The sequence below is a fragment of the Hypanus sabinus genome, chromosome 1 (genome assembly GCF_030144855.1).
Source record: "Hypanus sabinus isolate sHypSab1 chromosome 1, sHypSab1.hap1, whole genome shotgun sequence".
In the NCBI taxonomy this organism is placed as follows: Eukaryota; Metazoa; Chordata; class Chondrichthyes; order Myliobatiformes; family Dasyatidae; genus Hypanus; species Hypanus sabinus.
The window spans coordinates 160,898,480-160,911,549 of NC_082706.1; the positions used below are offsets into that span (position 1 = coordinate 160,898,480).

General features: G+C 39.6%; 1 protein-coding gene across 3 annotated transcripts in view; it reads right to left on the reverse strand.

Moving 5' to 3' along the window:
- Positions 1–13,070, reverse strand: part of adcy8 (adenylate cyclase 8 (brain)) — a 129,668-nt gene that overhangs the window by 85,690 nt on the left and 30,908 nt on the right. For all 3 annotated transcript variants that reach the window (XM_059980008.1, XM_059980017.1, XM_059980001.1), the window contains exon 5: positions 3,194–3,321. In XM_059980008.1, the coding sequence (XP_059835991.1) occupies positions 3,194–3,321 (128 nt within the window). The remainder of the gene's footprint in view (positions 1–3,193; positions 3,322–13,070) is intronic.

The window sequence follows — 13,070 nt, forward strand, 5'->3', positions numbered from 1 at the left end:
TTAAACACTTAAACTACACATGTTGTAACCATACAAGTGTTTCAGTCAATGCTACGTTATTATGAAGCAGGCAAGCTTTGTCACCAAACAGAGATGCGATGTATCTAGGCAGAGACAGAGGCACAGAATAACACAGGCCCTTCAGCTCAATGAGTCCATGCTGACGATGGTACCACCTGGCAGGTCCAATTTATTGACTTCAGCCCATATCCCTCTAAGCCCCACCCACACCTCTATATACCTATCCAAATACATCTTAATACCTGCTTCAACCATACTTCTGCCAGCTCATTCCATATACTCACATCTGTCTGCATGGCAAAGTGACCACTCATGCCTTTGTTAAATCTTTCTCTTCTCACACTAAATCAATGTGGCCCACTGTTGGACTCCCCTACCCTGTCTATACCTCTCATAATTTCAGATATTTCAAAAGATCACCCCTCATTCCCTACATTCCAAGGCATAAAGACCTAGTCTGGCCAGCCTTTCCCTATAACTCAAGCCCTCTAGTCCTAGCAACATCCTTATAAATCTTTTCTCCACTCTTGACAGTTTCGATAACAGGGTGACCAAAACTATACAGAGTAGTCCAAATGTGTCCTCACCAATGACTTATACAAGAATGTAATATCTCAACTCCTATTTTGGAACTGCTAAATACCTTGACTGATGAAAGCCATCATGCTAAATGCCTTTTTCACCACCCTGTCTACCTATGATGCTACTTTCAAGAAACCATAGACTTGTACTCCCAAGTGTCTTTGTTCCATCACGCTAACAAGTGCCCCATAGTGTAAGTCCTATGTGGTTTGATTTTCCAAAATAGATCACCTCATACTGATCTGCATTGAAATCTATTTGTGACTCCTCAGCCCACTTCTCTCCCTGTTCAGTATTGTAATCTACAACAACCTGCTTCGCCATCAACAGCACCTCCTAATTTTGCATCATCTGCTAGCTTACTGATTTAGCTTGTGGATTCACACTCAAATCCAAATCATTTGTATAAGTAAGGAATACCACGGGTCTTAAAAGCTTTCCACTTGCTGTTCATTCATTTCCTTTCAAACAGGCCCACCCAATCACCCTCTGCTAGGTCCTGTCTAATTCCTCCAAAATTAGCCCTGCTAACTTGAGGATCTTTTCAATCACTACCTAAAACTAATAGAACTATAGTTACTGGACCTAAAAATGCTCACTGACAGACACCTCCAACCACTTGCTCTGTCCCAATCACTGGAGGTCCAGAGTCACGCCCCATTGACTCAAGAAACTTTCCAAGATCTAGTTCACAAATTTACCTTTTCAGCACTCTAAGATATTTCAAAATATTGTACAATCATTGAAACTGAAACCACTGAATATTATCATATCGGTGGGAAATCCATAAATCAAATTGCAAATATTGGCCATCAACAAGAGAAGCAAAGAATCTGTTTTTGTTTTCAATGATTTTGTTTGAAAAATAAATGCTGGTTTGAGTATTCAGTGAGTTCCCATGATAGTCTTCAAACGATATGGACGAATATTTTATGCCTGTCTTTGAAGACAGGTTGACCTCAGCCAAAAAAGTGTTAAATTCAAAAGTACAGCAAAGCCTCAGTGTTGTTTTAATGCATTTAAATCTCAGTATTGCACTGAAATATCAAAGATGGGACTTAAATCTTTACTCTTATGAGTTAGGAACATCAACCTACCATAAGTATAGAGAAATGTGAAATGCAGTAATGTAAGTTTTATTGATCCAATAACCTTGTGTCATAAAAACTGAATTGTGTTTCTTGCATAAAGTAAAAATTTGGAATTGCAACTAAATATTCCCCAGACAAATCCTGCCTGAGAATGCAAAAGAAGCAAACAGTTTTTTTTTCAGGATTGACCTTGTATTTAAAAAATACCACAAAAAGTACTGGCAGGGATGACGGCAGAGCAGTAATAGATGGAATTTCTGGAAGCAATTCGGAAAGTGCAGGACAAATACACTTCAAAGAGGAAGAAGTATTCTAAAGGCAGGATAACTTAACCATGGCTGATAAGAGAGACATGGTTAACATAAAAAACTAAAAAACTAACATAAAAGCCAAAGAAAGAGCATATAATAGAGCAAGAATTATTGTGAAATTAGAGAACTGGGAAGCTTTTAAAATCCACCAGAAGGTAATGTCATGAAGAAGAAAAAGATGAAATGCAAACATAAGCTAGCCAAAAATATTAAAAAGGATACCAAAAGTCTCTTCAGATACATAAAACATAAAAGTAAGAGGAGAGTAAATATCAGACCACTTGAAAATGACAATGGAGAGGTATTAATGGGGGCAAGGAAATGGGGGACAAATTGAGTAAGTATTTTGCATCAGTCTTCACTGTGGAAGACATTAGCAGTATGGTGAAAGTTCATGAGTGTCAAAGAGCAGACGTGTGTGAAGTTGCCATTACTAGGGAGAAGGTTCTTGGGAAACTGCCAGTTCTGAAGTCACCTGGACCAGATGGTGTACACCACAGGGTTCTGAAAGGGGTAGGCAAAAAGACTGAAGGCACTAGTCATGATCTTTCACAAATCAATAGTTCTAGTGGAATGGAAAATTGCAAATGTCACTTCACTCTTCATGAAGGAGGGAGAGGCAGGAGAAAGGAAAGTATAGATTAGTTAGTCTGACCTCAGTAATGGGAAAATGTTGGAGTCAAATGTTTTGGGGTACTTCGAGGCACATGATAAAATAGGTCATAGCCAGCATTGTTTCCTTAAGGCAAAACCTTTCCCGACAAATTCGTTGGAATTGGATATATTTAAGGTAGAAGTTGATAGATTCTTGAAGAGTCAGGGCACGAAGGGATACGGGGAAAACGCAGGAGATTGAGGCTGGGTTGGAAAATGATCAGCCATGATGAAATGGCGGAGCAGATCCAAAGGGCTATATGGCCTAATTCTCCCCCTATATCTTAAAGTCTTATTATCTTACCCCAGTTTTATTACAAACAGAATAATTCATAATAGTTAATCAAGACACAGCTTTTGAAGAAAAAGCAAAAATTTATTTAAATCTCTGGAAAAGTTATTCATGCTTGAAATGCATAATGGTTTCTGTTTTAATTATTAAACATGTGGTTTATGTGTATTATGTACTCTTACTTCTGTCTAGTTAGATTTTCAATGGGTTGAGTCACAATTGCAGAATTGTGATGAATTTACCTTATGGTCTTGATCATGCTAAGGCCCATTTCAACACAGCAGTGTGCATGGTCTTGACGTGGCTCAGGGAGTCCAGATACGCAGTAATAGCAATCTCCCAGGATCTTAATTCTGAGACAGTGATGTTCCTAAAAAATTATTAAAGTACATAAATTGATATACTGCTTTTGATAATTATAACAGATGGAACTTTCTAATGGCATTCAACAAAATACTCACTGCTGCAGAATAAAGCATATAACTTTGCTATTTGATATATACATTTATAGAAAAGTAAATATTGCCAATTTTCATCATTTTATATTTATTGAAACTTCTGACAATTATATTTGTAGAGAAAATACAAAATAGCTATTTCTCTTTGGAAATTAAGGTCTGTGAAATAGTTTAGGGCACTCTTAATAGGCAAGTTCAAGCACATGTTAAATATAACAGCATGTCTAGAATGACTGGGAATATACATTATACATTTATATATGTATAAATATTGCATGTACTGTATATACCGTATGCAGCCACATGATACTGTGGGGGCTGGAATTTGGAACAACATCGAAGATGCTGCAGGAATAGAATGGGGCATCTGTAAAGGGAAATATTTTCAATCAAATCCCTTCATTAGGATCAAATATGATGGCAAAATATAGTATTAATGGTAAGAGGAACAGAGGGATCTTGGAATCTGAATCCATAGGACACTCAAAGCTGCTGCACGGTTGACTCTCTGGTTAAGAAAGCATACGGTGTATTGGTCTTCATCAATAGTGGGATTGAGGTGAGGAGCCGAGAGGTAATGTTACAGCTATATAGAACCCTGGCCAGACCCCACTTGGAGTACTGTGCTCAGTTCTGGTCGCCTCACTACAGGAAGGATGTGGGAACCATAGAAAGGGTGCAGAGGAGAATTACAAGGATGTTGCCTGGATTGGGGAACATGCCTTATGAGAACAGGTTGAGTGAATTTGGCCTTTTCTCCTTGGAGCAACGGGGGATGAGAGAGGTATATAAGATGATGAGATGCATTGATTGTATGGATAGTCAGAGGCTATTTCCCAGGGCTGAAATGGCCAACACAAGAGGGCACAGTTTTAAGGTGCTTGGAAGTAGGTACAGAGGAGATGTCAGGGTTAAGTTTTCTTACGCAGAGAGTGGTGAGTGCGTGGAATAGGTTGCTGGTGACGGCGTTGGAGGTGGATACGATAGGTTCTTTTAAGAGACTCCTGGATAGATACATGCTGCAGAAAAATAGTGGGCTATAGGTAACCCTAGGTAATTTATAAAGTAAGGACATGTTCAGCACAGCATTGTGGACCGAAGGGCCTGTATTGTGCTATAGGGTTTCTATGTTTCTATGGATTAGTTATCTATTTAATCCCTTGTTCAAAAAAGTGGCATAATAACATACCACATGATGACACATCATTCTCCCCAGAAAATAACACTGCATGAAGTATTCGACAACCTTTGTGAATCTTTATGCTAACTATTGAGTTCAAAAGGACACAATATGATCTAATTAGCTCCAGAACCAATACATATCCTAGTTAGTGATGCAAAATGGGCCAAATAATTCGGTATGTAAAGAAAAGTAAATGATTATTTGCTATGTGCCAAAAGGATGAAACACTGGGCAAGAGATGAATCCATACAGTTCCCAGGCTGAAGCAAACAAACCATAAGGAACTGAGTGATCCTCTTTCAATGCAAGGCACCTGTGCTCAGCTATTGGAAGTATGACCTGAGAGAGCAAATTTGTTAGTAAGAATGTAGTTTTCATTATAGACACATTGCTCATTTGGACAATGGGACTTAGAAACCAGGTGCTTTTCTGGGCAATATAAGCAATTGCCTTGTGATTAAACATGGGAATAGAAAACTGGTAGTGAAAGACATCTGAGTTACAGACGTCATAATAAAACGATAACATCTGAAAATTGGATTCGTGAAAAAAGATAAAATCTAAATTGATGGGAAATAACTTGAGTAAAATTCATTGAGTGATAGTACTGAACAGGAGTGAACATAAATGGAATGCTTTGAAAAGAACATCTCTGGTTGACACAATGCAAACTCTGCGATTAACAGCAAAGTTTAAAGCAAAGACAATAATTTTCTGATTGTATCTGAAGATAAGCTACTGGGAGTTAACAAAATAATCATAAAATTGAAATACACTTGCTTTTAAAATAATTACATGGTGTGGTTTACTCCTATTCTGAAGCACTAAAAAGTGAGCTGCAGCTGCCGCATTGTCAGCAATCATAACAGAAGGGCTGCTACTGCCCCTACTGCTACAGAACAGGATCAGGAACATGCTGCCAGTGGCCATTGGGCTCATGGTGCCCATCAAGCTTTTTGCTTCTGATTACATCTACAATACTTTGTTGTGATGGAGCTTACAGCAATATTTTGCTCTAAGACAGTGCAATTTATGTTATTCTGCATTGGAAAAGAACAGCAGTCACCGTGAGTACATGAATTCCAGAGGAAATTGGGTTTTCTGACTGTGCAGAATCACATAGACTTTGAGGGCACCAAGCATGACCCCTGGGATGTACTGTAAGAACAGACGATTTCTCCCACACCCTGAATGTTCAGCTGGCTACGTTTGAGGACACCAAAATATGATCATCAGTGCCAAGAAACGTACAGGAAACATTCCTTCACTACAATCTGTTGCACTTTATGTTCATGGCCCACCATACTAAAGCCTACTAGAACTCATGGCAGGCAAGAGTCCCCCTTTAACCACTTGGTTTCTAAGCCCCATTGTCCAAATGAGCAATGTGCCTATAATGAAAACTGCATTGTTTCTAACAAATTTGCTCTCTCGGGTTATACTTCCAATAGCTGAGCACAGGTACCTTGCATTGTAAGAGGATCACTCAATTCATTACGGTTTGTTTGCTTCAGCCTGGGAACTGTATGGGTTCATCTCTTGCCCAGTGTTGCAGTATAACTGAAGGAGAGGGAAGTAATAGGAAGGGAAGAAAGAGGGAAAATACTGCAGGTTTGGCAGGAGAGGAAAGGAAGCACTTTCTTGGCCAGACAGTCAAAGACCAACACATCAGACTCAACTTTCACTCAGCAGTGTTCCAATTCTCTATTCCATAAGTTTTGATCTTTCTTTTGACTCTGATTACTGCAGCACCCATAAGATTATAATGACAGGAGTATCTAGCCACGACAGAAACATCAACTAAACATGCAGAAGGCCTTTGACAAGGTGCCACACGACGCTGCTTAGCAAGATAAGAGCCCATGGAATTACAGGGAAGTGACTAGCGTGGGTGGAGCATTAGCTGGTCGGCAGAAAACAGAGAGTGGGAATAAAAGGATCCCATTCCAGTTGGCTGCCAATTACCAGTGGAGTTCCACAGGGTCAGTGTTGGGACTGCTACTTTTTATGATGTATGTCAATGATTTAGACTATGGTATTAAGGGACTTGTGGCTACATTTGCTGATGATACAAAGACAGGTGGAGGAGTGGGTAGTGCTGAGGAAACAGAGAGCCTGCAGAGAGACTTAGGTAGTTTAGGGGAATGGGCAAAGAAGTGGCAAATGAAAGCCAATGTTGGAAAGTGTATGGTCATGCACTTTGGTGGAAGAAATAAACCGGCAGAATATTATTTATATGGGGAGAGAATTCAAAATGCAGCGATGCAAAGAGACTCGGGAGTCCTCGTGCACGATACCCTAAAGGTTAATCTCCAGGTTGAGTCAGTGGTGAAGAAGGCGAATGCAATGTTGGCATTCATTTCTAGTGGTATAGAATATAAGAGCAGGGATGTGATGTTAAGGCTCTATAAGGCACTTGTGAGACCACACATGAACTATTGTGTGCAGTTTTGGGCTCCTTATTTTAGAAAGGATATACTGACATTGGAGAGGGTTCACAGAAGATTCATGAGAATGATTCCAGGAATGAAAGGGTTACTGTATGAGGAACATCTGGCAGCTCTTGGTCTGTATTCCCTGGAGTTCAGGAGAATGAGGGGGGGATCTCATAGAAACATTCCAAATGTTAAAAGGCCTGAACAAATTAGATACCTCAAAGTTATTTCAATTGGTAGGGGATTCTAGGACAAGAGGGCACGATTTCAGGATTGAAGAACGTCCTTTTAGAAATGAGATGCGAAGAAATTACTTTATCAGAAGGTAGTAAGTCTGTGGAATTTATTGCCATGAGTGGCTGTGGGGGCCAAGTCATTAGGTCATTTAAGGCAGAGATAGATAGGTTCTTGATTAGCTAGGGCATCAAAAGGTATGGGGTCAAAGCAGGGGAGTGGGGATGACTGGATGAAATGGATCAGCCCATGATTGAATGGTGAAACAGACTCGATGGGCTGACTAGCCTACTTCTGCTTCTAAACCTTACGGTCTTATGCAGATTGAATCCCTTAGGGCCTACTTTTCATAAATGTATGCCTGTATTCATTACACTCAGTGGCTGTGAAAAGCTGCTGCCTTTCTTTCAAAAAGACTGGAGATAGTGTAGGAAGATGACTCGAGACCTTCTGCAGGTGGACAGTGAAGCTTCCGATTGCATCATATCACCATGTGGGGCGGTAATCAGGGCAGTCTGATTGACAGGTTGTTAAGAACACTGAGTATTCACAGCAATAGCACCATATGTACTGTCACTTTGAGAGACAGGAACAGATCTGTGTTTCACAAAGTTACTGTCTCTCCCCCAGGATAATGTCTCAATGACTCTGGTCAGCTGCTGGAGGACTTATTTTTGTAGAGTGCTGTGAATCTCTTTCGTCCTGATACCCACAGTAATAGTGGTCGCTGTCTGAGATCATCAGGGCAGTACTGAACTGTTAAATAGTTTCTGATTATCCTGCAGTGAAAACTAAGAAATTGCATTCAAATGCTGCAGGCAGATGTGTCCACAACTACAACTCCCAAAATGAGAACACTGATTTCCAAAATCTGCACAAGTTGCAGGTGGATGCTACCTCACTTCTAAATGTACAAGAGACTCAAGGCAGGGCTGCTAAAGCACTAAGCTTTTTATTTAAAAAAAAAAATCACTCTATTCTTGCTGGCTGCACCATTTGTGTCCTTGAGAAGCTGGCCCCCGTGCTACCCAGTCCCCTTTTTTGGCTGCAGATCACTTGTGTCTGATAATTCACTGCATGCTGATTCAACCAGGGGATGGAGGGATGATTAACAGTTAGGTTAAATTCGTGGATTAGAGACAACCTTGTGAGGTGAATGCTGTGTGAGGGTGGTGTGCCAGTGGGACCAGGTCACGGTGATTTAAGCTGTCTTTCCTAACTTCGTGTGAGCACACTGAACCTCGGGTGGGTTATGTCCAAGGCTTACATACGCCATTTTTGTATTCTTCCATTGTCACTTATGAATGGCTACTGAGCCCCTCCTAAGTGGTAAGAGATCTCTCTTCTCTTCACCTCATTAATCAGGCTCTCAAATATTGCATCAAAATTGTGGTACCTGCTGTGACCTCTTCTAGCAAATGCCTTTGGAATGTCTTTTACCACTTCATACTAGCCACAATGCAGTTACTCTTTAAGGAGAGCAGACTAGGTTTGATCAGTACAAACTAGTTTCAGCTGGCACTAGCTATTAATGAAATGGACCCTATTGTGATCTATTAAGGTAACCTAATCACTGAACTCCAGGTAATAAGCAAGTAGCATGGATTTATTATATTTCCTGCCCATGGTTGAAGAGATACAGACCAAACTCCACATTATGATCAAAAGGCATACTTTACAGTGCTAGATATTTTATGCCTCAACATACTTAGATTTTTCAAAGCCTTTGACCAATTCATCTGCTATTCATTAACAATGATCAGAAATCAGTCCCACAAGACTATTCATGTCCCTACAGATGTCAGAAAGACAATTTGAGGTGCAAAGACCATTGATAAAGGGAATATATTAGGCTAATTCAGGTACAATAGAAGAAATAGACTCATGACATTTTTAATATGGATGAATGTGATATCAGGAACTTGAGTAACAACATACTGGATGGGCTTGTTCAAAGTTGCTGAGTTTGTAAATTGCAAGGGGTTAGGTAGCTTGAGTCAGTGAGGATTTGTAATAGACAAAGACTATTGTACAAACCAGCAGGGCATTAGGATATCTTACCAGGACTATTAATATTTGTCAACATAGAGATAAGGAGCATTGAAAGGGGTCAGATGAAGGTTACTGAATTAATAGACAAATTAAGGGCTTTTAGTAACGGAAGTAAAACGAAAAACTAAATTACTTGAATTATTAAGTAGATTACAACAGAGAAAATCCAAAATGTTTCAATGCCTAGATATAGGTTGGCTGTTTAGAATTTTTTTATTTTTGTAGAATCTTTGTCCTCTGGAATAATTCCCAACACCGGCAGTAAGTGGAGATTTGTTTAAAATATTAAAGAGGATGCTGGCTGAGTTCCCAAGTGTCTAATGTGGCTACAAATAGAATTGAGTCACTGGAAGTATGTTATGCAATCAATTTAGTCTCCAAGAACATGTTTGATCAGTTTCAAAGGGAAGAGACAAATTATCTGCCTTTATCCTAATTAAGCCTAAGCAATATTTCTTGGACAGTTGGGAGGTGGTGAGTTCAAGTCAGGATATGGGATGTTGAGTAGTATTTGCTTTTATAGAAGGTTACTTAGCTATTGGCATATGTATTGAAGGACCAGTTAAAGTTCATATCTATTTTGCATTTTTAATACTCTACTTTGTCTCCTCTACTTCTCTTTCCTCCTTCACATATTCTTTGAAGGAGGGAAAAAAAGCAGAGATGACCATGAGAGCAGAATTAGGCCATTTAGCCCTTCAAGTCTGCTCTGCCATTCAATTACAGCTGATCATTTTTTCCCCTCTTCAGCTTCGCTCCCCAGCCTCCTCTCCATAACCTTTGATACTGTGGTCAATCAGGAACCTATCAATCTGCACCTTAAATACACCCAATGACCTGGCCTGTGGCACACAGCTGCCTGTGGTAACAAATTCCACAAATTCACCACACTCTGGCTAAACAAATTTCTCCACGTCTCTGTTTTAAATGGATGCACCTCTAGCCTGAGGCTGTGCCCTCTTGTCCTAGACTCCCCCACCATGGGAAACATTCTTTCCATATCTACTCTATCTAGGCCTTTCAACATTCGAAAGGTTTCAATGGAAACCCCCCCCCCCCCCACCATCCTTCTAAATTCAAGCCAGTACAGGCCCAGTGCCATCAAATGTTCCTTGTATGATAACCCTTTCATTCCCGGAATCATCCTTGCAAACCTCCTCTGAACCATCTCCAAAGTCAGCACATCTTTTCCTAGATAAGGAGCCCAATACATTTTATTAACCAACTGTTCCAATGACCACTTTAGACTTATATGATAAATTGATTGCTATGCTTTTGTAAAGTATTCACAAATATTTTACCATATTATATCTACTATATTAAAGAAATTGGTTGTTTGTAAATTCCAAGCAGCTTAATTATCTACTTCTGTAATTATTCCAGCTAAATAGTATATATTTTGCAATGCTTAGCTATTAATGTCATATATTAATTAGCTTTCATTATTTTTCAATTTTGAAGTTCGTTTAATTGTCATTCAACCATACATGAATACCTATGAATATAGCCAAATGAAACAGGGTTACAAATGAAACAATCACTACTGCGATTGAATACATCTTACTGGAAGTTCCAGAATTAATTACCAGAAGTAATTGTTAGGTTAGTGTCATTACCTTTAAAGACATCCTTGCCTATTTAGAGGACTGTGGCTATTAAATATGTTCTTCCCGATTACAGGGTAACCTGATCAACAAGTACACTAATAATACTAAAGCCTTAAAGTACTGCCACAAAAGTGCTTCCAACAAACTTGCAGTTCTTGCTGAAACCTTTCTAATAATGTGGTATCTCTTCGAATCATAGTGTCACAGAGAAGTACAGCACAGAAATAAGCCCTTCCCCCAACTAATCCATGCTGAACCATTTAAACTGCCTATTCTCATCAAACTGCATCTGGACCCTTCATACTTCTACTATCCATATACCTATCCAAACCTCTCTTAAATATTGAAATCAAACTTGCATGCACCACTTGCACTGCAGCTCATTCCACAATCATATCCTCTGAGTTAAGAAGTTTCCCCTTATGTTCCTCATAAACTTTCCACATTTCACTCTTAACCCACGACCTCTAGTTGTTGTTCCACCAAACCTCAGTGGAAAAAACTTGCTTGCATTTACCCCATCAAACCCCTCATAATTTTGTATACTTCTATCGCATTTCACTTCAATCCTCTACTTTCCAAGGTATTAGGTCCAAACCTATTCAATCTTTTCTTATAACTCAGGTCCTCCAGTCCTGACAACATTTTCTCTGCACCTTTTCAAACTTATTTACATCTCTTGTAGGTAGCTAACCAAAACTACACACAATACTCAAAATTTGACCTCACCAATCTCTTACACAACTTCAAAAAAAACATTCCATCTCCTGTACTCAATACATTGATTTATGAAGGTCAATATACCTAAAGCTTTCCTTATGATCCTGTCTACCCATATAACATAACAACTACAGCATGGAAACAGGCCATCTTGGCCCTTCTAGTCCGTGCCGAACGCTTACTCTCACCTAGTCCCACTGACCCACACTCAGGCCGTAACCCTCCGTTCCTTTCCTGTCCATATACCTATCCAATTTTACTTTAAATGACAATACCGAACCTGCCTCTACCACTTCTACTGGAAGCTCGTTCCACACAGCTACCACTCTCTGAGTAAAGATATTCCCCCTCCTGTTATCCTTAAACTTTTGCCCCCTAACTCTCAATTCATGTCCTTTTGTTTGAAGCTCCCCTACTCTCAATGGAAAAAGCCTATCCACGTCAACTCTATCTATCCCTCCAATTTTAAATACCACTATCAAGTCTCCCCTCAACTTTCCACGGTCTAAAGAATAAAGACCTAACTTGTTCAACCTTTCCCTGTAACTTAGGTGCTGAAACCCAGGTAACGTTCTAGTAAATCTCCTCTGTACTCTCTCTACTTTGTTGACATCTTTCCTATAATTCAGCGACCAGAAATGTAAACAATACTCCAAATTCGGCCTTACCAATGCCTTGTACAATTTTAACATTACATCCCAACTCCTACACTCAATGCTCTGATTTATAAAGGCCAGCACACCAAAAGCTTTCTTCACCACCCTATCCACATGAGATTCCACCTTCAGGGAACTATGCACAATTATTCCTAGATCACTCTGTTCTACTGCATTCTTCAATGCCCTACCATTTACCATGTATATCCTATTTGGAATATTCCTACCAAAATGTAGCACTTCACACTTATCAGCATTAAACTCCAATTGCCATCGTTCAGCCCACTCTTCTAACTGGTCTACCCATGATGCCACTTTCAATGTTAGCACCCATTTCAAGAGGAGTTGAATATGAAAGTAAGGATGCAATGCTGAGACTTTATAAGGCACCGGTGAGGCCTCACTTGGAGTATTGTGAGCAGCATCAGGCCCCGTATCTAAGAAAAGATGTGAGGTCAATGGAGAGAATTCAGAGGAGCTTCATGAGAATTATTCCAGAATGTAACTGTTACGATATGAGGGATGTTTGATGACATAGCGCCTGGGGATTTATTTAGTTTAATTTGCCTCAAGACAGTAAACACCTCCTTCTTTGTAATCTGTATAGGGTGCATGAAGTCACTGCTTCTTTGCCTCACATCTATAGACTCTGTGACCATCTCCTGAATAAAAACAGATTCAAAAAATCCATTTAAGATCTATTGATGCATACAGGGTTGCAGGAACTTTGAAATTCAGCCACTATATTTCCTTAAACAAACATCCCTAGACCGT